Raw genomic sequence first — 22,176 nt, forward strand, 5'->3', positions numbered from 1 at the left:
ATACTTCCCACTTTGTTGGAAAACAAACACAAGAGGATTCATGCTCTGCAAAACAGAAGCACTGCTCCAAAAATGAACCACTTAAGCGAGTTACTGTCACTCTGTCTATAAACACCAGTGTTTACAAGCAAGCCTGCTATAAATGAAACCAAACAGGCACCTCGGAAAAGTTCTTTCCCTTCGCAAAAGCAGCATTCCTATGGCTGACCGCTGGTCCCGATCTCTGCCCACCGCAAGATTTCATCCAGACATGTACAGAAGAGCCACAAGGCACAGAAATGCCCTTTCCAAGGGCACGCTACTATCAAAGTCAGAAGGAGGCCTAGATCAAATGCACCCTGATCTCTTAAGTACCCGCTATCATCTTTGTTGCAATAGGGCCATAAATTATAGTTAAGCATCAGAACCAGACGTACCGAGGCTGTAATTATAAGTGGATTTGGTTTTGTCTGCTTTTGATTGTAGGACAAGTGTTGAGCTGGCAAGAACGGTTGGATCAGATGGAAACAATCACTGTGAATTACTGTAATCGGCGCTGCATAGCGCTGTGTTCAGACACGTCTCTAACCCTCCCCAGCACTCACACACCTTCCCGCCTAACACCCAGCACTTCCAAGAAGCAAAGCCGGCAAGCAGGCAGCGCTCGGTAACTCATGAATGAGCTCCCGGAGCAGCAGCAGCCCAGCGCCTCTTACGAGGTCTGAAATCACTTCAGTGCTGCACTAGTGTGGAGAGTGGCTCATGAAACACACACTTTCCTACTCCCTTCCCCGAAAATGGCCACCCGCGCCTCTGTAAACTCCCCGGGAGATGAGAAACACCCCCAGCACTCGGCACGGCGGCTCCGTTTAAGTTCAGAAGGAGCTGCAGATGCTTCTGGAAAGTAAGTTTCAGGTCTTGCGCCTCATTTATACCCAGTACAGCGCACACACACAAACACCGGCGTGCGCCTCTCGCTGCCCTGCCCCGCTGGAGTGCCCCGCTCACCCCGCCGCCCGAAGGACTCGCTTGGGCGACGGACGGACTGGCCACAGCCAAACTTCGGGGGCTCAGTCCCGCACTGGCCCAGCCCGGGCACCCCCCAAACCTCAGCGTGGCCCTGGGAGAGGCGGCGGTGCCGGCCTCAGGCCGCCGGCCGGGGTTGCGGGAGCTGCCACTCACCTTGCGCGATGGCGATGGACTCGAAGCGGTGCAGCTCCCGCAGCAGGCAGCTCCGCTCGGTGGAGTGCAGGCTGTAGATGAAGTCGCGGGCCCCCTGCACCGTGTTCAACGCCTCCATCGGTTCCTTCCTGGGGTGGGTGCCCAGAGCCCGCCCCGGCGGCGGCGACGACCCCCGCGGGAGGAGCAGCCCCTCGGCGCCGCCCCGCAGGCTGCCCAGGCGGCGGCGGCAGCAGCAGCGCGGCGGGCCCCGCAGCGAGCCCAGGCAGGAGGGAGCGGCAGCGGCGGGGCCCCCCGGCCGCCCCAGCAGCAGCGCCGCCCGGCCGAGCCACGCCGACATGGGGCAGGGAAGGGCGCGGCGCTCGGGCCGCCAGAAACGCCCGCCGCGGAGTCCCCGGGCCGCGCTGCCGCGGCTGCTTCCCCGGGCCGGGCAGTCCGCGCCCAGGCACCGCCCCACAGCCGCTCCCGCCAGCGGCGGCGCCGCCGCGCCCCGCCCCGCCCCGCTTTGCTCCGCTCCGCTCCTCGCCGCCCCGGCCAGCTCAGCCGCCGCCGCCCGTGGCCCCGCGCCGGCGGCAGGGCGGGGCGGAGGGCGGCCAGCGGAGGCGGTTCCGCGCAGGCGCGCCGAGGTGGCGGGCGGCGGCCTCCATCGCCCCCTCAGGGCGCCCGAGCGGGGCGCGGGAGCGGTACCGATACCCGTAGCCGTTCGTCGCCGCTGAAGGGAGGCTGCGGGGTGGGAAAGGGCCGGCGGTGTGAGGGGCGTAGTGAGGGCGGCAGGCGGGGTTAAACGCCAGCTGTGCTCCGGACCCTGGTGCTTGGCAAGGCTCCCGCCAAGCTCTTTCCATTGTTATCTATTATTAAGGTGCCTGTACGCTCACAGAACTTACGGGCAGCAACAAAAGGTGTCACCCGCTCGTGTTAATTGTCTCAGAGCGATGAAAACAAGGTTTTGCTTTTCTCTCCGATTTGCCAGGTCTTTGCATTGGAGTATTGCAGCATTGCAACCTCCAGGTTTTGGTTTAGTATAGTTTAGTTGCATATTTAGCAGCTCTTCATCCGGGACTGTAGTGCTAGGACAAGGGGAAATGGGTTAAAACTTAAATGGGAGAGATTCGGCTTAAAGATAGGAGGAAGAAGTTCTTCCCTGTGAGGATGCTGAGGCACTGGCACAGATTGCCCAGAGAAGCTGTGGCTGCCCCATCTCTGCCAGTGTTCAAGGCCAGGTTGGATGGGGCTTGGAGCAACCTGGTCTTGGCAGAAGTGTTGTACTAGGTGATCTTAAGGTCCTTTCCAACCCAAACTATTCTGTGATTCTGTACAGCATCTGTGTTCTTTTTAATTAATTGGCAGGTACCGAGTTTGATCCACACTGAATGGTTTTTAAAAAGAAAGCGAAAACTTTCAAGAGACAGTTTATGTCTTGAATGAACAGAGGACGTTGTAGAAACAGATTTGAAGTGCTCTGCTGCTCGGTCTGGATGTTTCCCAGGTATTTATGCCGTGCTAGGGGTTAATCCAGGTTCTGCATTTTCAAAACACTGTATTCCAAAAGTATTAGATTTTGTAATTAGACTTCAAGTACCTAAATAAGCACAACCACAGAGGACTCACTCATATGCCTAACTCATTTAACACTAAGGTGACTTCAGGACACTCAAAATTTATTGCTGTGTGTTTAGCTCTTTTAATACCAAAGGCAGCACACTTCTGGAGTGGGGATGTCCATCCAGGTGGTTTCAGGTCTGCTGCCTTCCTGCGGGGAGGCAAACGGAGAGTTTTAAGTTCTCCCTGCTGACTTACCTGCAAAGAGAAGTTAAAATGTTACATGAAAAAGCAGCATCTTCTCTCCAGTTCCACTGCTGCGGAGTTCATGCATGGTATAAAGACCTAGATCTCATGATGAACAGAGGTATCTTACCTCGAGTATGCATCAATATTATGTTGTTTGCTGTAAGGGTGCTGAGGCACTGGAACAGGCTGCCCAAAGAAGTGGTAAATGCTCCATCCCTGGCAGTGTTCAAGGCCGGGCTGGACAGAGCCTTGGGTGGCATGCTTTAGTGGGAGGTGTCCCTGCCCATGGCAGGAGGTTGGAACTGGATGATCTTAAGGTCCTTTCCAACCCTATATATTGTTTCTAAGTAGTATGTGTATTATAGAGAGGGAGCAGAAAGTGAGCATGAAGATACAGAAAATAAGTCATTAATGCTTGAATATATGATGTTGTAATTTCTACCCTGTTAGAGAAATAGTGGAGATAGATGGGTGTCGGCTGCTATTTCCAGTTAAATGACTTTCTGCCATACAGCAAATAGAGCTGTCTCTGAGAAAGATTTTTACAGCTCTGTAACTCTTTCTTTTAATGCTTACCCCTGATCCAGAGCCTCTTTGCTGGTGATGATGCTCAGAACAGTCCTTATTTTCGCAGGCATTTATTAAAAGAAGGTATATTCTGCTACTCTTCAGGTGCAATGTGGCAGTCAGTAATCATTTTCCATTCCAGAGGACTGTAGCAAGAGAGTTCATAAAAGTGTTCTTTTCTTAATCAGATAGCTTTTTCAATAAAAATGGATGCTTCCATGTGTAAAGACAGGCCATGCAATGGGATTGCCAAACTCCTGGAAAACTGGCATCCAAAAAATAAGGGAAAAACAAGCTTCCCAGATGCCAAACCTTTAATACTTTGATTCTACATGTGTCTGATTGTTTATATCTTGCTATATATTGTATTTGATTTTATATTCACACAGCTTGATTGCACCAGACTACAAAGAAGGAGCAAAGAAGGGACACTAGAACCTGGCAAGAAAGGTGCCACCAGTGCAGCCCATGCCAGCCACATGGTACATCTATTGCAAACGATGATTACACTTGGGTTATTCTTGGGGTGTTCTGACAGTACCCACAAGGTTTCAGGTGTTTTCAGAGGCTAAAGGGAAGGGTTCCTTTGGCTGTTGATGCTGGCAGTCTATTATGCCGGTCTCTAAAGGATTTCCTTATAGATAGGACACTGTGCCATGTGGATCCCTGGTGAAATAAATATGAAATCAATGATGAGTATGGAGTTTGTAACCTAGCCTTCAGGTATTTGCTATCTAGATATATCAACCACATAGAGATGTCCAAGGTCATTATTTAAGTAGACATGATGCAATACTATTACAAAGATAAAGTCATTACAACACAGCAAGGTAGAGATCAGGGTTGAGCAGACTACAGGCAGCAGCTGTGGCTTATGCCTTTCCAAACCTTCAAAACTGCATTGGACAAATTGGAATAAAAATGTCTTCAGAGGGACTATCCTACAATGACAGGGAATGAACAGGATAATCTAATAGGGGTTTTTTTCCATAATTCCTTCCTGGAACTTTATTTTGTGAAAAAGTGACATTGAAGCCATTGGTTACACTGACACTTTGATTGATCAGACTATTTAACTCTGTTCAGCAGGTGGTGTAGAGGAACTTCCATTAGTCCCTGACACTCCAGCAGTTGTGAACCCTCTGCAATGCATATTTCTCAAAGCCTTCTGGAGACTGAAGTTTCCCAATATTTTCTTGTTTTTCTTGCTAATAGATTAATTTTCTCCTAACATGATTTATTTTGTGAAGAACCAAACTAATAAAGCTGGTTTATACACACCAGAAGTAGGACAAAATAATTTAAAATACTACATGGAAAAATTGGTGGTGTTCGGCCCTAAAAGCTAAAGAAATGCTTATGCAGAAATCAGCAGCCATCCTTAACAGAACTTCTGGAAGGCCTTCTAAGGACTGCAAAGCTGAGAGACAAGTCTCTGTGGAGATTGGCAGGAAATAGGAGGCACTCCTCTTCCTATATAAATATTGAGGGCGCATTTAGTAATTTCATTTTGATGTGGTGAAGTAAGAGCACATTAGTTATGAAGGAGCTTTTTATGGAGGGAGTAACATGTTTTCTCCACTCAGTGTAAAGGTGAGTATTGTTAGTTAAGGTGAGACAAAGATTTAAAGGTTGGTAAATATTTGATACCATAAATTATAACTATGCATTATCTGTGGGTTTCCAGTTAAATACTGTATTAAGGCAGGTCAACGTTTCTAGGAAGCTTGCAGATAAGTAGCTCCAGAGAGACATGGACAAGATACATTTGTGCTGCCTCACATTTTGAAAGAAGATGTGGCTCTTCTGGTCTTGCTGGCCCAGTGAGGCTCTGATCCTGTACGTTTGTGTGCTGGCAGATACAGGAAGATGAGAGAACACAACATGATGCTCACTTGAAAAAAGGAGCTTTGAAATACATTGACCGCTTGCTAACATTTGAAATCCTATATACAGTCTGAAATAGGAATGTGATAAAAGATTGGGAGCTTAATGTATCATTAACTATTGAAATAGTGCAAAAATGAGTAAGATCTTGTCATTTAGCAAGAGAAGGAGTTAAAATAATCTTGGGAAGTTGTAGATGATCAAGTGCAAGCAAAGGATCTTCCTGATCCTCACTGTTTCCCTCCTTACACAGCTTTATACAATCATATGCATTATTGTACTAATAAGCATTTAGAAATGATCTGAAGATCATTTTGGGGTTAGGACTGTGCTGGGTTTGGCTGGGATAGAGTTAATTTTTTTATAGTAGCTGGAAAGGGGCTGTGTTTTGGATTTGTGCTGGAAACTGTTGATGACAGAGGGATGTTTTAGTTATTGTGAGCTTACACAGAGTCAGGGCCTTTTCTGGTCTTCATCTTGTTCATGTAAATTATTCCCTGGTTTTAAGATTCAGGGAGCAGTCAGGTCCACTGTGTGGTTTAAACAAAGCTGAGGATCATGGCAGACAATCACTGAAGTAAGCTCCTTCTGGAACTGTATACCTGAAAGGGAATAGTATGGGTTTTGCATATATAAACATGGGGTTATCAAATACAAGAGAAGTTAATGCTTTTTCTGTCTTTCAGGGTAAATGCTTTTAGAATACTGTAATTCAGCTACAGTGTCCTCAGGATACACTGTCCTCAGTCCAAGATAAATTGCACATAGCTCAAAAAACTGTTGGGAGAATTGCTAAAGGTTTGGAAAAATGCTTCTTGGCAAGAGGCTTCAAAGATCAATTTATTCACTTTATTAAGTGGGAGTTTGTGGGTTTAAGATAAACATAGTCTCTGCGTACCTTGCTTGATAAAAGAACAATGTCAGCACACAATGAAAATATATAACGGTGACACCCGTCAATGGGTATCAATGTATGGCAAGTTGTGAAGCTGAAACTGGGCAGAATCTGGCTACTGCACAACATTTTAGCAGTGAAAATAATTAACAACTGCAGCAACTTTCTAGGGGTTAATTTTCTGCTTCATATAACAGCTAAGTGACACCTATGCTTAGACAAGCTTTCTTTTAACTCAGAAGATATGAAAGTAGGTGTTTACTATAATTCCTCACACATTTTTCATGTATGGATGCACAGCATTTCTTCAAATGAGTCCTGGAGTTTTTCACACTAAATACGATGGAAGACTTTGTCCTTTTTTCTCTTATACAGGTGGAACACAAATACTGGAGGACAGATCAGTACATCCTTCTAGTCCCAATAAATTATTTTGTTAATAAATTGAGTAAGGTGAGAAGGCTGAACTGTTGCAGTTAGTGAACTGCATTAAAGTGTATCAGGGAAAAGGTGTGAAAGAAGAGAAATGGTCCAAAAGAGAGTAGGGAATATCAAAGGAAAGCAGTAGAGCTTACATTTAGTGGGACCACTTAGCTGTTTTCTAACAGATGTTTCTCAGGAAAAGGACTAGGGTGTCGAGATCTGCCTTTGGGAATGTCCACTGGACAGAGCATCTCCCGCATCAATGTAAAGCTGAGACTGTCATCAAGGGGTACTTGAACATACTGTAAGGTCTGTGACATTGATTTTGGGGTATCTAAAAATGCTGAGCATGAACTGGAATGGCTGACTTGCTGTGAGGACTGAGCAGCTCCTGCACAGCTCTGCAGTCAGGTGAACACACAGATGCTGTAAAGCACCTTTGCCCAGCACCTCCATCTGACCCCTGGGTGCTGGGGTAGTCATGCAAAGGAAATTGTACCTTTCCTTTGATGCAAGGGAACAAGATAAAGCTCTCAAAGCATTACAAAGCAGCTGGATTTAGGGCCTTGAAGACCTTCACCACTTTGCAGTGTAAAATGGATGAGATGACCTGTATCGAACCCATCTTGATAATTTTATTCTGTGCCTGAAGCAGCTGTTCCCTTATGCTATAGAGAATACTTCCATCAGCATTGACCATGCTGCCCCTTGATCCTTTCTACCTCTATTGGACAAAAGTAATTAGTGACACAAGAATTAAAACACTACTGAAAAGGCAGCCCAGGCAGTTGTTCAGCCTCTTTACACAAACTGCATATGATGGGAAAGGTATGCACAAGCCTCCTTGTACCCACAATTGAATTTGTTCCTTGACCAATAAGACTGGGAAAAACCACCAGCTGTTCGTGTGTTACCAGTGTTCCAAGCTCATGTGCATTGGTGCTCGCTGGGTCACTCTGCCCCTTTGTGAGATTCCTGGAGGAGTTCTTGGCTGGGCTAAGAATGAAGGAGGCTCTTTACCGCCTTCATAGCCTCTACTAAGCCATTGCTAGTTTGGTTAAGGGGGTCGAGTGCATCTGTCACACCATCAAAATCACAGCGGATGTGACAACTAAGTTTTTTCTCATGGGGATGAGCATGTATTTGAAATTTCTTCTCCTCTATTGCTTGTGGTTTGTTGGGAAAGCATGTTGTGACTTCATCTTCCCATTGTTTCCTTTAGTAACTAGTGCAGGTTAAACACCTTGTTGTATTGAGGTCCCCAGTGTAAGATTTTCAATCTCCATTTACTCATTCATTGATAAATAAGTTGCTATTTGAAGCTGCCTTGTTATACAAATGCAAATATGATTATATGCCATGATAATTTGATGGGCCCTGTCTGTAACTGCAAAATCTCATAGCTTCCACTCATTTTAAAATTGCAGTATAAAAGTCATACTAAGCTCTTAAAAGATATGTCAAGTTCTGTGAATACAAATTAAGATGCCAATCAGCTGAGTCTATCACATAGATAGTTTTCAAGAAGGAAATAAACATGTATGAGCTGCCAAAAAAGTCCAACATCTTTCTGTCAACTTATATGTATTCTCATTGTCCGGAGGCTTGGGAGTCTTCTAAAACAGTGAACGGACTCTTTCCTGAACAGGATCCCATGTGTATGTCCCCTCAAATGAAAAACCAAACCAATAGCAGAACAGATCGGAATCCACGTTCAGAACTTTCCCAATGAATAGCTGTTGTGCAGGTTTAGCTGCTGGATTAATTCGTTAGGAGAGTGGTGATGAATTTTTAATCGCTGTCTCTTCAAATGTCAGAATACTTGCACTTTTCCAGTGAGATCTTCTAAAGTTCTATTGCATACAAGGTGCTCCATTTATTTCATTGTTTATAGAGGATATATAAATCCATTTAAAACAGAGATGTACAACAACAGAAAGGTAAAAAGGAAAGAGAAGCAGAAGCAGATGGTGTGTGAGATCCTCATGGTAGTACACACTAATATTTGTTTCATCAGTGGGGAAAAAAATATACAGGCAGTTCATAATAACTACAGAGATACAGTCATCTCCCAGGTGTGCGAGTGACTGTCAAATGCTAAATCCACTGTAATACCAAATGGTGGGTTTCGTACATGTTTTTATGTTATGATGGGTTTTGTTTAACCACTTCATTTCTATATAGATGGGTAGAGATTAAAAAATTGCAAGTCTTGATTCCTCTTTCCCTGAGCAATAAGAAAATAAATTAAATCTTAAGAAAAAATTATTCCTAAGAGTTACAAAATAGACAACTTTTTAGTAAACCAGCCACTCATAGAAACTAATTTGAATATACATTGTGCTGCATGACTGGCTCCTGTGCAGGTGAGGTAATGATGAGTAACTCCAACCAAATGTTTTCAGTATTGTATTCAGCCTACTATTGAATAGAACAACTAGAAGAGAGCACAGCGGTTGTTTATGAAGGGAAACTCCTTCACTTACAGAAAACCAGATGCGAATGTGATATAAATCAGTAATGACCTGAAGTCCCTGCTTTGCAGTAGTTGGACCAGTGTCACTGTCTGAATATCATCATTTTGGGTCAAATTAGAAACAGTCTTAGATGTCAGACATAGCTGTACGCTACCAGAGCCTGATGCACTACTTCACTGTTCCTTAGGGTTCACTCTTGGCATCCCTGAGAGTGCTCTCACTGTACCAGGTGTATGTACAGCAGTGCTCCTAGGACCAAGGTGTGAAGTCTCTCCTTGGCACTGAATTCAAAGGACCCCATGAAGCTGATACCGAGCAGTTACAGGAAAGGTATGACTGTATGAGTGTTGTCCTTATTTTATAATATTACCACGTATCCTCCAAAAGTTTGTTTTGTTTTAGTATTTAAAATGATAATTGTAATAATTATCCATATATTTTCTAAGCAAACAAAAGAAAGAACCTGGTTTCCTTCCCAAAATTTGGATACAGAAGACCATACAGAAGACCTGGACAAGCAGCCGATAGATGGAATTTTCCTCCTAATCTCACAGGCAGGGGCAGAAAACTGTCAATATTAATTGCAGCAAAATAGGAGGGTTTGGGCAGTCTGTCTTGGCTTTGTTCCCTATGTTCTCTTGAGGTCCACCCTCTCCCTTTTTTACACTGTGCTGTTGCTGAGAGCACTGGTATAAAACAAGATGCAGGGTATGAAATATCCTCTGCAAGCTTGTTAAGGAAATGCTTTGAGCTAGAAAGGAGTCAGAACAAGGTAAGACACTTGGCAGAATGTTTATCAAAATTAAATGTGAAAAAGTTAGAAAGAAGAATGAACGCTGAGTCAGGACTGAAGCCAAACCTTAGTCACAAGCCACTTACATGGAAAGCAGGTTATTCCCTGTGTACCTGTTGTGGAGTTTCTTATGACTCATGCAAAGGTCAGATACCAGACACTGTCAAAGAGGAGATTTGTGAACTAGAGGTAACCGGCTGCATGAGCAGTGTCAAAACTAGTGCTTCTGGTCTGTTTGTTTAGAAAATATCAGAGTGGATGCACAAGCAGATAGTCCTGTGTAATAAAGGAGAATGGATGCTTGCTGCCAGTCATTGGTATCTCACTTGTGAAATCCAAGGTTTTACCTTGCTTTGCAACTATTATATTTCTTTTGGGTTTTTTTCAGCACCTTGATAACCTGTGGAGGAATGTAGTGCTGAATAAAATGCCTGTATTCTCTCAGACAGAGAATTGCCACTGTTGAAGGTGCCTGAAATGTTTGTGGCCTCAGTTTCTTTAAAGAAAAAAAAAATGACAGATCAGCCTTGAGTCTATTTATTACCAATGCAACAGGCCATTATGGTACTCTTGTTTTTCTCTTTTGCTCTCAGTCGATGGCAAAGACTCTTTGAATTCATTTCTTTTCAAATAGGGGTTGAATAAATATATACAATATGCATGTGGGCATAAAAGCTGCAACAGCTGAAAACATGTTTATTGATTTATTGACCTGTTTTCCTCGGATACTTCAATGCCATGCAGGAATTCTTTTCAAGAAGATTTTTCTGTTACAAGAAATAACAGATGGGGATGGAATAAATTGGGGATTTGTGTTACATAGATATTTGTATCTGGCAAACAAACAGCTGGTTTGAGCCAAACTTTTAGATGCCTGAAGGCAAATAAGCTCAGTGGAGCTATGACACTTCTACCCTCCAATGTAATTATTCAATAGCTGTTCAGTTTATAGTGTTGCTTTAACAGGATAATGAAGTGCAAGATTATATTTCTATTGTTTATTGTATTCCATTGGTTTTTTATATGCTTGCACAAGTACAAGAGATAAAGATCTTTGATCCCAACAATGCTCCTCAGCATTTAAGACTGTTTGCAAACAGCGAGGACAGCAGAGTCTGTCCCGCCTGATTTCTTTATGACAATGTAATACAGGAAGCTATTGATTTTATTACTCTGATTTAGTATTGCCCAGACCTCAAGGATCTCTGCCAGGCATCTGTTTCTTGCATTTCAGCTTTGTGCTGCCTCTTAAAAGTCCCCGAAGCCTACATGATCTGGATCAGCAACATAATCTTCTACCATTGTGATGCTATGTCACCCTTGTTTATCTTCTGTCAGTCTCCTTAAGTCTGCCTGATCTGTAGTTTCCCTCCCAGGCTTTACTGCCTGAACTTCAGATTTCCATGGACTATAAAGAGAGACTAAAGCAATCAGTTCTGCTTAGACATCAAACTCCTTAGGTATCTGTGCTGGTAACTATGATGTAGGTGTCTGTGTGTAGTAGGTGTCTGGGCTCCCAGCATAGAGAGGAGGGAATGTAGGCACCTCTGTAAGGCAATTCACTTGACTTACCTTAGAGGCCTGTCTGATGAGCTTAACTACCCTCGACTGGCTATCAGTATGTACTGTAAAGGGAGCTGAGAGTGGTTATGACTTGAACATTTAACTTACAGATGCATAAGCTTTAGCAGATGAGTATTACTCAAAACCACCTTTATGTATGCGTACTGTACCATGTCCTCAGGTGCTACTTTACTTTTACTTTGCTTTTCCTACTGCAATCTCCAGGTAGGATTTGAAACCCAGTCAGCAGAGTGCTTGCTCTCCAGCAGGAAATAAACCCACAGCATAACAGGACATGGGCTCAGAGCATGGAGTTTCAGTGAGTCTACTGATTTGTGCAGATCAAGGGATCATGCGTCTTGTACCAGGCATGTGGTTGAAAGTAAATCCAGACTAACTTAATCCATGTTTATCCTGTTGTTTCACACTTTCACTCTCAGTTTAGTCCAGAATATAAACTTGTTTTGTCAATACAATTCTTTATCTGAAGAACAACTGCCATGTTTCTCAAAACCATGTATTTTGGCCAGAAAAACAAAATACACCTGTGTGCATGAACTGAAACCGATGGGGAAACAACTCCTTTTCTAGAAGTCACCAAGGCCTTGGGTGATATCGAGGCCTTGGGTGATATGGTTTAGAGCAAGGTGTCCCTGCCCATGGCAGGGGCGTTGGAACTTGATGATCTTAAGGTCCTTTCCAACCCTAACTATTCTAAGTTGCTGGTCATGATGCACCGCAGGAGCTGTTTGTTAATACCAAGTGTTGTTATTTTCTGCTGTATTGCCATTAAAAAACGTGATTTTTAAGTGGTTTACAAAATTATTCTTGTGGAGGGTTTGAAAGCACATTGTGCTTGACAAAAATAGGTGGTAATGCAGACATGGTGTTATGGACCCAAGGCAAATATTCATGTGTAGACAGGCTATAGACATGGTGTTCTCAAGAGAAGCAGCTTCTGAACTGGAGATTGCAATGCCGCTTAGAAGTACAAGTGCAGTCCTGAGCAGGAGTTTTGCTCTTGGTGTTGCTACAAGCAAAATAAATGATTGGTAAAGGAGCAGTGGTAAAAACAGTCATTGCAGCACAAGTTTCCCAGATGTCTGTCTCTCCTGTATGGCAGCTGATTATGTTATTATATAAGGAGAAAGAACCAACTCTTCAATATGTATGACAGCAAACATGTACTGTATGTTCACTTATGTTCATTGTGTGCATCAACTTTTCTTTTTGCTACCCTATAAGCTTATTATGCTGCCTTTTAAAAAATACTTCACAAAGCACAGATTCAAATGAGCCTGAGGGTTGAGACTGTGGTGTTCAACATGGCACATAAACCATGAAACCAGGATCTGAGCTCAACAAGGACCTTTTTCAGTAAACTGACAGTGTATATCAGGCACAACAAAACGTATGTGAAGAGTTTCAGAGCAGGAAAATATTGGATTCCCAGCAGCAGAAATTGCTTTTGGTTTTCCACAGCACCGAAAGTTGCAGTTTTCACTTCCGGGGCTGGATAATTTCATTACCAAAGACATCTATAAACACACATACAGGATTTTGAGGACAGATTAAAAGAAGAGCAATTTGTTAACACCACTATAAACTGGGAACTGCTTCAGAGAATTAACATCAAAATACAGCCATAGGTTTTTTTTTATTCTCATCCAGTCTCTGTCATCCATTTTCTACTTACCTATAATTCTTGCTTGGGTTGAATATATGGAAGACACTGGACACTTTAAAATGAGCCTACAGCCTGTACCTAAATCGCAGATTTACTTAGAAAGTTGTACTGTTTCCTCTTTACAAAACACCTTTTAGGTTAGGTTCCTTTTTTATTATTCTTTGGCAGTTTGGGGCTTGTAAACTGATGTAATCATCAGTAAACTGATGATGTTTTCAAGGCTTTTATGGTAAGCACAATGACTAGAAACTTACATAAAGAGACAAAAAAATTACTGCTGTGTAACCTTTAGACTTAAGCTCTGAAAATCCTCACTATTTTGTATCATGAGAATCATTCAAACTAATGGTGATTGCCCAGACTGGAGTTTTACTGTATGGCAGGAAGATGTCAAAACTGCTTGCATGCAGCTTTTAGGTTTGCTTAATGTTACAGTGCTCATCAACCTCCAATGATACTGGGGGGATCCTCAGCCTGTCTGAAGATTAGATAGCGACTGAGACACAAGGAAATCAGGTGTATGTGTACTCTAATTTGAAGCTCAGAGGTACTTAACAGAGTAACCTGTGCCAGTTTTGACTTTACAACTCTGTTTATAAATATTGTTTGCAATCAAATGAGTAAATGTTTTGAACAGTGTTTTAAAAATGCTTTGAAAAAGTGTTTTGAACAGACTATGCCAAATTTTCCAACTGTCTGGAGAATGAAAATTTCCATCTTAATGGATTTCTGAGTGCATTTGGTCTGAAATACAGATCCAAGGCTTAAACACTGACATTAACTTTCTGCCACGTGTCGTGCTGGTGTTTGGCAAAAACAAGATCAAAGGCTTATTTTTAGTACCCTAAGGCCCCCTGACAATGTAAGACATCTGTACAATTCAGGGAAATGAGGTGTATACCTTTTAGAAGCCCTGTTACTCTGCTATTGTGCCATAAAAGCATCTTACTGTAAAAGAAAATGGAAGAGCCAAGAATCTGAGAAAAAATCAAATCTTCACAAGCCCTTAAGAGTGCTCTAAGCAACTGTACTGCAACTAGCCAGGATCATCTAGAAATCTGCATTTCTCATATAGAAGAAATGATGTATAAAATATGTTCCAGAACTTGTTTGCAGTTCTACTTGTGTGTGCACTTTACCTCTGGGCAACTTCCCTCTTGTTTCAGAAGATCTGACTAAAACTTCTCTTTTTTTCCACTGCACTCTCAGCAAATCATCAGGAAGGGAATTGCTCAATAGCAGATGTAACAGCCAAAGAAGGATTGCAGCCTGTCTAGGATTCCTTTATAAGTGTAAAATGGAAGAAAAACATCTGTATCTTTCAATATACAGAAAGATATTCTATAAGAATCCAATTACACAGAAGTCTGGAATTAATACCAAATAGGTAAAGTTCTGTGGGTATATGTATGGAAGAACATACATCTATGAGAATATAATACGTAATTATCTGTAAGGATTAAATTACAAGCACTACTTTTTTATTTGTCTTACTGTCTCAAAAGCTCCACAGAAGTGTGATTGCTGCAGCTGCTGCAAACATTGCGAGGAAATAAGGCCCTGTCTCAGAGAGCTTTGTGCCAGGGAAGTCTGGCATTGACTATCCTATCAATAACCTTTCAATATCAACCTGACATTGGATCCATTCTGAAATGCTACTGGTAAGAATACACAGCAATCAAGGATTCACAAGTAAGTTATCCTCTTGCCATTCTGATAACACATTTATGTAGCACTTGATACTTCTAAAGAGGTGGATAAATATCACTGAATTCTCGCTAGAAGGAGGCAATTCTACTTGATTTTACAAGCAGTGAAAACACTTAACAGTGAATCACTGATTTGAGACCTGGCCAGTCTCATGCACTGCATATGAGACTTACTCACTTGAATCCCTTTTCATCATCCTCTGCTGTGGCACTTCTAGGTCACTGATCGCTGTACAGTCACATTGACTCTCTCCTGCTTTCTGATCCCATATACCAGGTACTGTGATCTGTTTGCCAGCCACATCTTGGGTCTCTTTACAAGCTGCAGCTTCTGTGTCAGGACAGGTGAGCCAATCTGCTCTGCAGCTCTGGGTCCTCACCCAGCAGTGCCAAGTGCCAGGGAGCCCTTACAGAAGCCAAAGCCCTCAGCTGTAGATTTGCATCACGATTAATGATGCAGACTGACCTTGCTGTGTGATCTGATACATGGGCATACGGCACAGACTCGGAACCATTGGGCAGACAACCAACCCTGCCATGGGTATGCAAAGTCACACATCCCATTACATGATTAAACATAAGGGACTCCCATACAGGGTCAGAAGAAATGTCAGGCCTTACTCAGGAAATCTACTAAAATATGAAAAAACTCAAGCCAGTTTGACAGTATTTCAGCTACTCCCTGCCTCTGAAGCCATTGAAGTCCCACGCTAGGTCATGTTCCAAGCAGCCTGAATTGGCTTCTAAAAATGGCTTTAAAAATATCAGTAAAAAGAGTCCAAGGCACCTAAAGCTTTTTCTACAAATACCTAAAACCAAGTTTAAAATTGAGAAAGCACCTCCACAGTGTGCAGTAGGTTTTTAAAACTGATAGTAGCAATTACATCTACTGTGAAGTCTCAGCTTTGCCATAGTCCTATACAGAGTCCACTAGAGGCCACCACCCCTCTGTAGAAACAAACAGAGATAAGAACAAACATACTGTACCATGTTTTGGGTAGATTTCAGAATAGTCCCATTTATTTAAGTGTACTTGAAGCTACGTATCAGTATAAAATCTTTTGGTTAGTAGTGTGTATTGACACACTATGAACATCATCTTTTCTCTATTTACATATTTACCAGTTAAAGTATTTCCTAAGACAATGATCAGATAATAGAAAAGTCTCCTCTAGCATCCTGAGAGAGGGCCAGATTTATTCCCCCCATGCAGGAGTTCTCTGTGCATGTCCAGTATGATCTTGCTAGCAATGGGAACTCTACCTCTTTACTGATACAGCCCCTCTCAGCTGGTTACTCCAATTGATGTAGCAAATTTAGACCTAAAGCCCAATTCCAGGCAGCGATCCAACTGAACTCAGTAGGGCTTTCCTCAAAACTTGTGGCCAGGTTAAAGCATGGATCCTGCCGGGGTAGCTCACACAAGCAGAGCCCAGAAGGAGGCAGAGTGACAAGGACAAACGTGTCTTACTAACTTCATTTTCAGGCTTGTTAGAGTTTTCATTGTAGAGTGTACAAAATTATTGCCATGTGAGCTTGGGACAGATACCAGCAAAGGAGGAGCAGCTTATCTAGGTGCTCTTCAATAGAGGAAAATCATGATCTTGAAAACTGTCAGCCCTCTCTGGAGAAAATACTTATTTGCAAACTCAAATACAGCCATACAGGAACGCTCACAGCCAGGCCTTTTGCTGGAAGTCTGGAAATCCTCCTTTTCTTCTTTTCCCCATTTACTTTAAAAGTCTCTTCTTAATTTTACATTTGTTATTCCTATGATAGAAATGAGGGAGATTTTGGAGAGAAAGAACATATGCCCTTAGCTCTTAGTAGAGAATTTCCACTGGATTATTTTTGTATAGTCATGTGATGGTGATTTGTAGACCATAAAGCTCATTTCCTCCGCAGATGTTGGAGAAATCTACATTGCTTTAGAGGGAGCAAATGCTTCCCTATACTGATACTGGCATTTCACTACAGCTAAAGAATGACAAGTTCAGCTATAATGACCTGTCTGTAAAATTCCATTTCCAAACTGGCTGGTCTCTGTTCCTCCTTAGTTTCAAACTGAAGCTGCGTTTGACCACTAAACCACTTAAATCTTCATGTTATATTTTAAAATAGCAAACTTGAAAGTTTGCATTACTGGATAAACTTGCTATAATAAATGTAATTTGAATGAAAAATCAGTTACATGGATTTAAAACACTTGTCTCTAGATTCCTAGAGAATTATCATACAAGTTATGCTATACCAGATAACTGATTATCTTGTCCAGTGTCTGATTGTCATCAGTGAGAAAGATACTAGGCAGTGACATGAAAAAGAGAAATGTCTTTTTAACCATGATTTCCTCATCTCCAGAAACATAAAGGTTCATAGTCATTTTCCATGTTCGTATTCATGTCCGAATCCCCATCCACATAAGTATTTAGCTCTTTTAAGCTGAGCTGTTTCATTTGGGTTGAACTAGATGACCTTTGAAGGTTCCTTCCAACCCAAACTATTCTATGTACATTTTGGTTTATAATAAGAGTAAGAACAAATATCAAATAGTGTTAATTTATGTCAGTGAATTAGCTTCTTACATGGTTGAAGGTGTCCCTGCCCATGGCAGGGAGTTGGAACTAGATGATCTGTAAGGTCCCTTACAAATCATTCTATGATTCAACAGCAAAAATGTATAAAATAATAATCTATCATATCATATGTAATATTATATTTACTGATACTTGTTTTTCTTTGAACTTATCCCAAATTCATCTGCCCCTGTTATATAACTCCACTGTGCATTGTACACAATGGGGAAATTTTTTCTTCTGAAATCCATGAATGAAGACAGACATAGAAAAAGATTCTTTCACTGGCTGGCTTTGTGCAACTGCATAGGCGCGGGGCAGCAGTGATTGAACTCAGCATCTTTCTTAACATACCTGTCTCCTCACTTCTTTTATGTGTGACTAATGGTGCCACTGTTCTTCCTGCCACCCACTCTTTCCAAGCTGGGTGTTATTTGTTCATTCCTTTTTTGGAGCACTTCCTTTTCACCGTCACCTTCATTAATATCAAATTTCTCATTCTCAGCTTCACAGCCCTGCAGGATGCCCCATTAGCTTCCTTTTTCCTTCTTCCTGCATTCACTATCCCAATTCTTTTGTGTCTTTTCCTTCTCACAATTCAAGTCACAGCATTGAATCTTAAAGGAGAAACTCCATCAGCACAACAGGGCCTTCCTCTGATGACCCACTCCACTCATGCTTCTGGCCCACAGCATCAAGAGAAGCAGCTGGATTTGGAAATAGCTTTTGGCTTACATTCATCATCAGCTAGACACATGTGCAGGCAAAAAAAAAAGATGTTTTATGTGGCTACAGATATCTTAGGAACAACAAATCTCCCTTGGATTATTTTGATGTTGTGCTCGACATTTCGTGTTATTTTTGCTAGTTCTGGAGGAGGAAGGGTGGTGAGGAGGAGTGAAACCTACTGTCGATAGTTTTCCTGTGAAGGTTTGTGGCATCTTTGCCATTAACTGTCTTCAAACATTCTTAATTTTGAGATAATCACTTCCCTGTGCATAGTGGGCTGAAGGAGCAGTGTGCCTTGGTGCAAACTCGGTTCATTATTATGAAACTCAGAAACCTGGGGGTTTTTTGTACTGCGTGGTACATTCAAACTTGCTGTTCTCTGAATTTCCTTGCCCTGGAATATATTCTAATGTTGGACTGTCACTGCCAAACGTTTTTGTTGATTCTCATCAGATTTACAAAGAGCCCATTAAAATGCAGTTGTTCAGGCTTAGTTTTTGATGTTACTGAAGGATCCCTGGCAGTGTTCAAGGCCAGGTTGGACAAGGCCTTGGGTAATATGGTTTAGAGCGAGGTGTCCCTGCCCATGGCAGGGGGGTTGGAACTTGATGATCTTAAGGTTCTTTCCAACCCTAACTATTCTATGATTCTATTCTATGATTCTGTGATTCATTACTGCCTCAGCTGAATTCAAACCGGAAGAGGAATTTCAGTTACATTTGAAAATGATCTTAAGTTTTACCCTTAGTTCCTGTTTGGTTTTAGGACACCCCTGTGGGGAAAGACGGGAGCAGTATTCTCAGCCCTTGCTGTGGACTTTCAGTTTTACAGGTTCTAAACTGGTGGCGTGTGCTCCTTGTTGTTTATTATCAGAAAGATCCCCTACTGAATTAGTCTTCTACTGCAAATGTCTTCTACTATTATCTGCCATGAAGCTCCAGTGTCCAAGTCAGGGGTACTGTGTCAGCAACTCAAATGGTTTAAAAGCAGTGTGAGAATGTGGGATTTTATATTCATTTATTCTTTCTATGTAAAGTGGTTTTCTACTTATTTCTGGTAGAGCAACAGAGGAGCTTGACTATGTTACATTAGAGAGGATGACATCTGTGGCACAGGTAAAGGTGCCTGGTGACACTCCTCAGTAATTTCATCCATGGTAAGTTAAGGTTAGCCCCATGTTTCGATGGAGAAAGATGGAGCTACTCCATCCAGTCACCTCAGTAGGCTGAGGCTATTACACACAGCTACTTCTATTCTGATCCTGGGTGGGCAGCAGAGAAACAGGCACCAGGAGGATTACATACTGAGGTCTTTGAGGCCCCAGTCCAAGCCTTCAGTAGCTGACACGAAGAGGCTGGGCAAGGACTAACAAGATGCAGAAGCTTATGTGGGGCATATCTAAAGGTGATCAGTGCAGACAGGTCACTCCACCCTTGAGCAGCCATCTAACAGTGTCACACAGCAGCAATCTAACAGTGTCATCTCTCGGATGTGTTTCTGTCCCCAGCCTGCAAAGACCAAACAGCCTGTGCAGCTGCAGAGCACTGCCCACCTGCGCTGGAGACATCAGCTTGCAGCCTCAGAGCCCCGTCACTTGGGAGCCACAGAGCATGTTCCTCAGTAGGAATTCGGTTTTCTCTCATGTCAGTAATCCAGAGCCATCACAGTTTTTGCAACGCGCGACCAGTTAGCAAAGACCATGGGTGAGAGGCATTATTCAGATGCTGGCCTGGAGAAGGGGAGGGGGGCTCTGAAGGCTCCTATCTGTCAATTGATGTTGAACCACACCAGGAAGCACAGTGCTGCAGCTGCAACCCTCTCACCCTCCCCTAGGAGCACCACCTTGCCAGGAAATACATGCCAGCCTGGAACTGGCTCCAGCAGAGGAAACAAGTATTAGAAATGGAAGGAGACACTAACACAAAATCCGAGCTCAGTGAATTCAGTAGCAAAATTCTCATTACTTCAAGGGACCAAGATGTTACACCTTGAAGTCAGCTATGGGACTGTGTCTTCTTAAAATGATTAGGAGAGCCTCAGCAATCATTTTCAATAGGCCATTATAAGAGAAATTAATCCTAAAAATCTGCTGGCTCCCACCTCTTCCTGTAACTGCTTACGCTAATCTTCTTGCTTCGCATAAGTGAAGATTAAAGGGGACGGTAAAAAGCAGCTAATAGCTAAAGAAGGAGGTTTTCTTTCTCTTCCTGGTCACAGCTCAGCTTATTTTATTACTTTATTTATCATCTATAATGATGCACATGGAAATGGGGGACATTTAGGAAACAGCAATTTGGTCCTTGCTCACACCACCCCTCTGTGTACAGGGCAGTAGAGGTGATAATGTGTCCCAGAATGGGAACTTAATGGACTTATGTGGTGGAATATTACCTTTCAGGGAAAAAGAAGTGAGAACAAGAAGTTTCATACGGCTAATTGCTTAAATGATGTGAAAACTGGAGGAGTTTGAAAAGAGCCTGAAAGACAAATTGCGCAGAGGCAAGGAGAGTAACTGACTCACCTTGCTTCTCCAACGTAACAGTCAAAAGCTGCCAGGTATTTGGAGCTAGAAAGTAAGAGTGTATTGAACTTTGTAGCAGAACTTTGTAGCAGGGGTTGGTTAGTACAGAAAACAGGTCTGTGTTAACACAACATTCACTGTTGTATTCTGAATTCTTGACATGGAGTGGCTGAACAGAGAACAAATTCATACTTGCAATGTGCAGATACTCACTGTACTTCCCATACAGAGCAGACATCTTTCTGGGAAGTGAAGGGTGAAATATCTCTCGACATAAATCACTCTGAATTTTTCTTTCAACTTCAAGGAAGCAATCCAAAGACATCAAGAGATGAAGAACATTAGCATAATCAGCTCATGGTGTTTAATCCCTCTAGTCCAACCCAGAGGAACATTCTCTATGTGTTATTGGTTAACACTTTTATCCTGGCCAGGTTTATATGACCTGTAAATTCCCTACTCCACTGCTATAACTGTCAAATAGCTCACAATGTGCATCCTGGATTTGACAGAAAGATGCACTCTACATGATTTTAAAAGTAGTGACTGGAGTGATGACCAGGATGGAGGCCACTGTTGGATAACAGAAGAATATAATGAAAGGAGGGCTTGTGGAGATTTATCAAAAAACTAAGGAGTCTGGTGAAAGCTGTGAGGTTTCCATCAGACAGCATGAGCGCTGAAGGTTCAGAACTGCCACAGGTAAGAATATAAGCTTCTCTTAAGCAAGTATTTATGCCTCACTTAAGTAATGCTTGTCGCCTGTCACTGTAATATTTATGTCAGAGATATAAAGTCCTCTCAGGCTTTATTTCATATCAAAGAGCTGCAAATCTTCATCCCTGCAAATGCCTCATCCCTGGCAGTGTTCAAGGCCAGTTTGGATGGGGCTTGAAGCTGCCTGGTCTAGTGGAGGGTGTCCCTGCCCATGGCAGAGGTGTTGGAAATGGGTGAGCTTTAAAGTCCCTTCCAACCCAAACCATTCTATGTTTCTATGAAATTCTATTCCTTGATGCAGTCAATTTCCACTAAGGTGAAATCACTCTCAAGTAGCTCCCATCTGCAATGAACTGAGTATGCACTGTTTGCAGACCCTGCAGTACATGCCACAGTGTTACCAGAACAGCAGTTTGATTCACATTACTGTTATTAAAGGAACGCTTGCTGTTACAGTAGAAGAAAGCAAGTTAAATGGCAGTTGTTCTTATTTTCTCTTGAGAGCTGAAGAAAAACATTTAGATGCAGACACCTCTGGTTGATTTTGTGTCATTAAACAGAAATCATGTCAATTCTGTAGAAACCTTCCCCATTTGTCATGGACTCAGCTGGTTTCCTTAATTCCACTAAACTGAACTATATGACAACAGCTGATAATTTGGCCTTATAGCTAAATGTAATTCCAT

General features: G+C 42.6%; 1 protein-coding gene and 1 long non-coding RNA gene across 2 annotated transcripts in view; both read right to left on the reverse strand.

Moving 5' to 3' along the window:
* TMEM65 (transmembrane protein 65) overlaps positions 1-1,638 on the reverse strand; it is a 34,760-nt gene extending 33,122 nt beyond the window's left edge. Inside the window, exon 1 of the mRNA XM_061373505.1 lies at positions 1,162-1,638. Coding sequence (XP_061229489.1) covers positions 1,162-1,498 — 337 coding nt within the window. The 5' untranslated portion in view covers positions 1,499-1,638. The remainder of the gene's footprint in view (positions 1-1,161) is intronic.
* A 2,420-nt stretch (positions 1,639-4,058) lies between these two features.
* LOC133223090 (uncharacterized) overlaps positions 4,059-22,176 on the reverse strand; it is a 29,092-nt gene continuing 10,974 nt past the window's right edge. Inside the window, exons 2-3 of the long non-coding RNA XR_009728456.1 lie at positions 5,848-6,002; positions 4,059-4,179 (exon numbers count right to left, since the gene is read on the reverse strand). This is a non-coding gene — a long non-coding RNA (uncharacterized LOC133223090). The remainder of the gene's footprint in view (positions 4,180-5,847; positions 6,003-22,176) is intronic.

This window comes from Neopsephotus bourkii, unplaced genomic scaffold (genome assembly GCF_033783945.1).
Source record: "Neopsephotus bourkii isolate Nb327-2 ecotype Australia unplaced genomic scaffold, CSIRO-AGI_Nbou_v1 NB_1630, whole genome shotgun sequence".
NCBI classification, from domain to species: Eukaryota; Metazoa; Chordata; class Aves; order Psittaciformes; family Psittacidae; genus Neopsephotus; species Neopsephotus bourkii.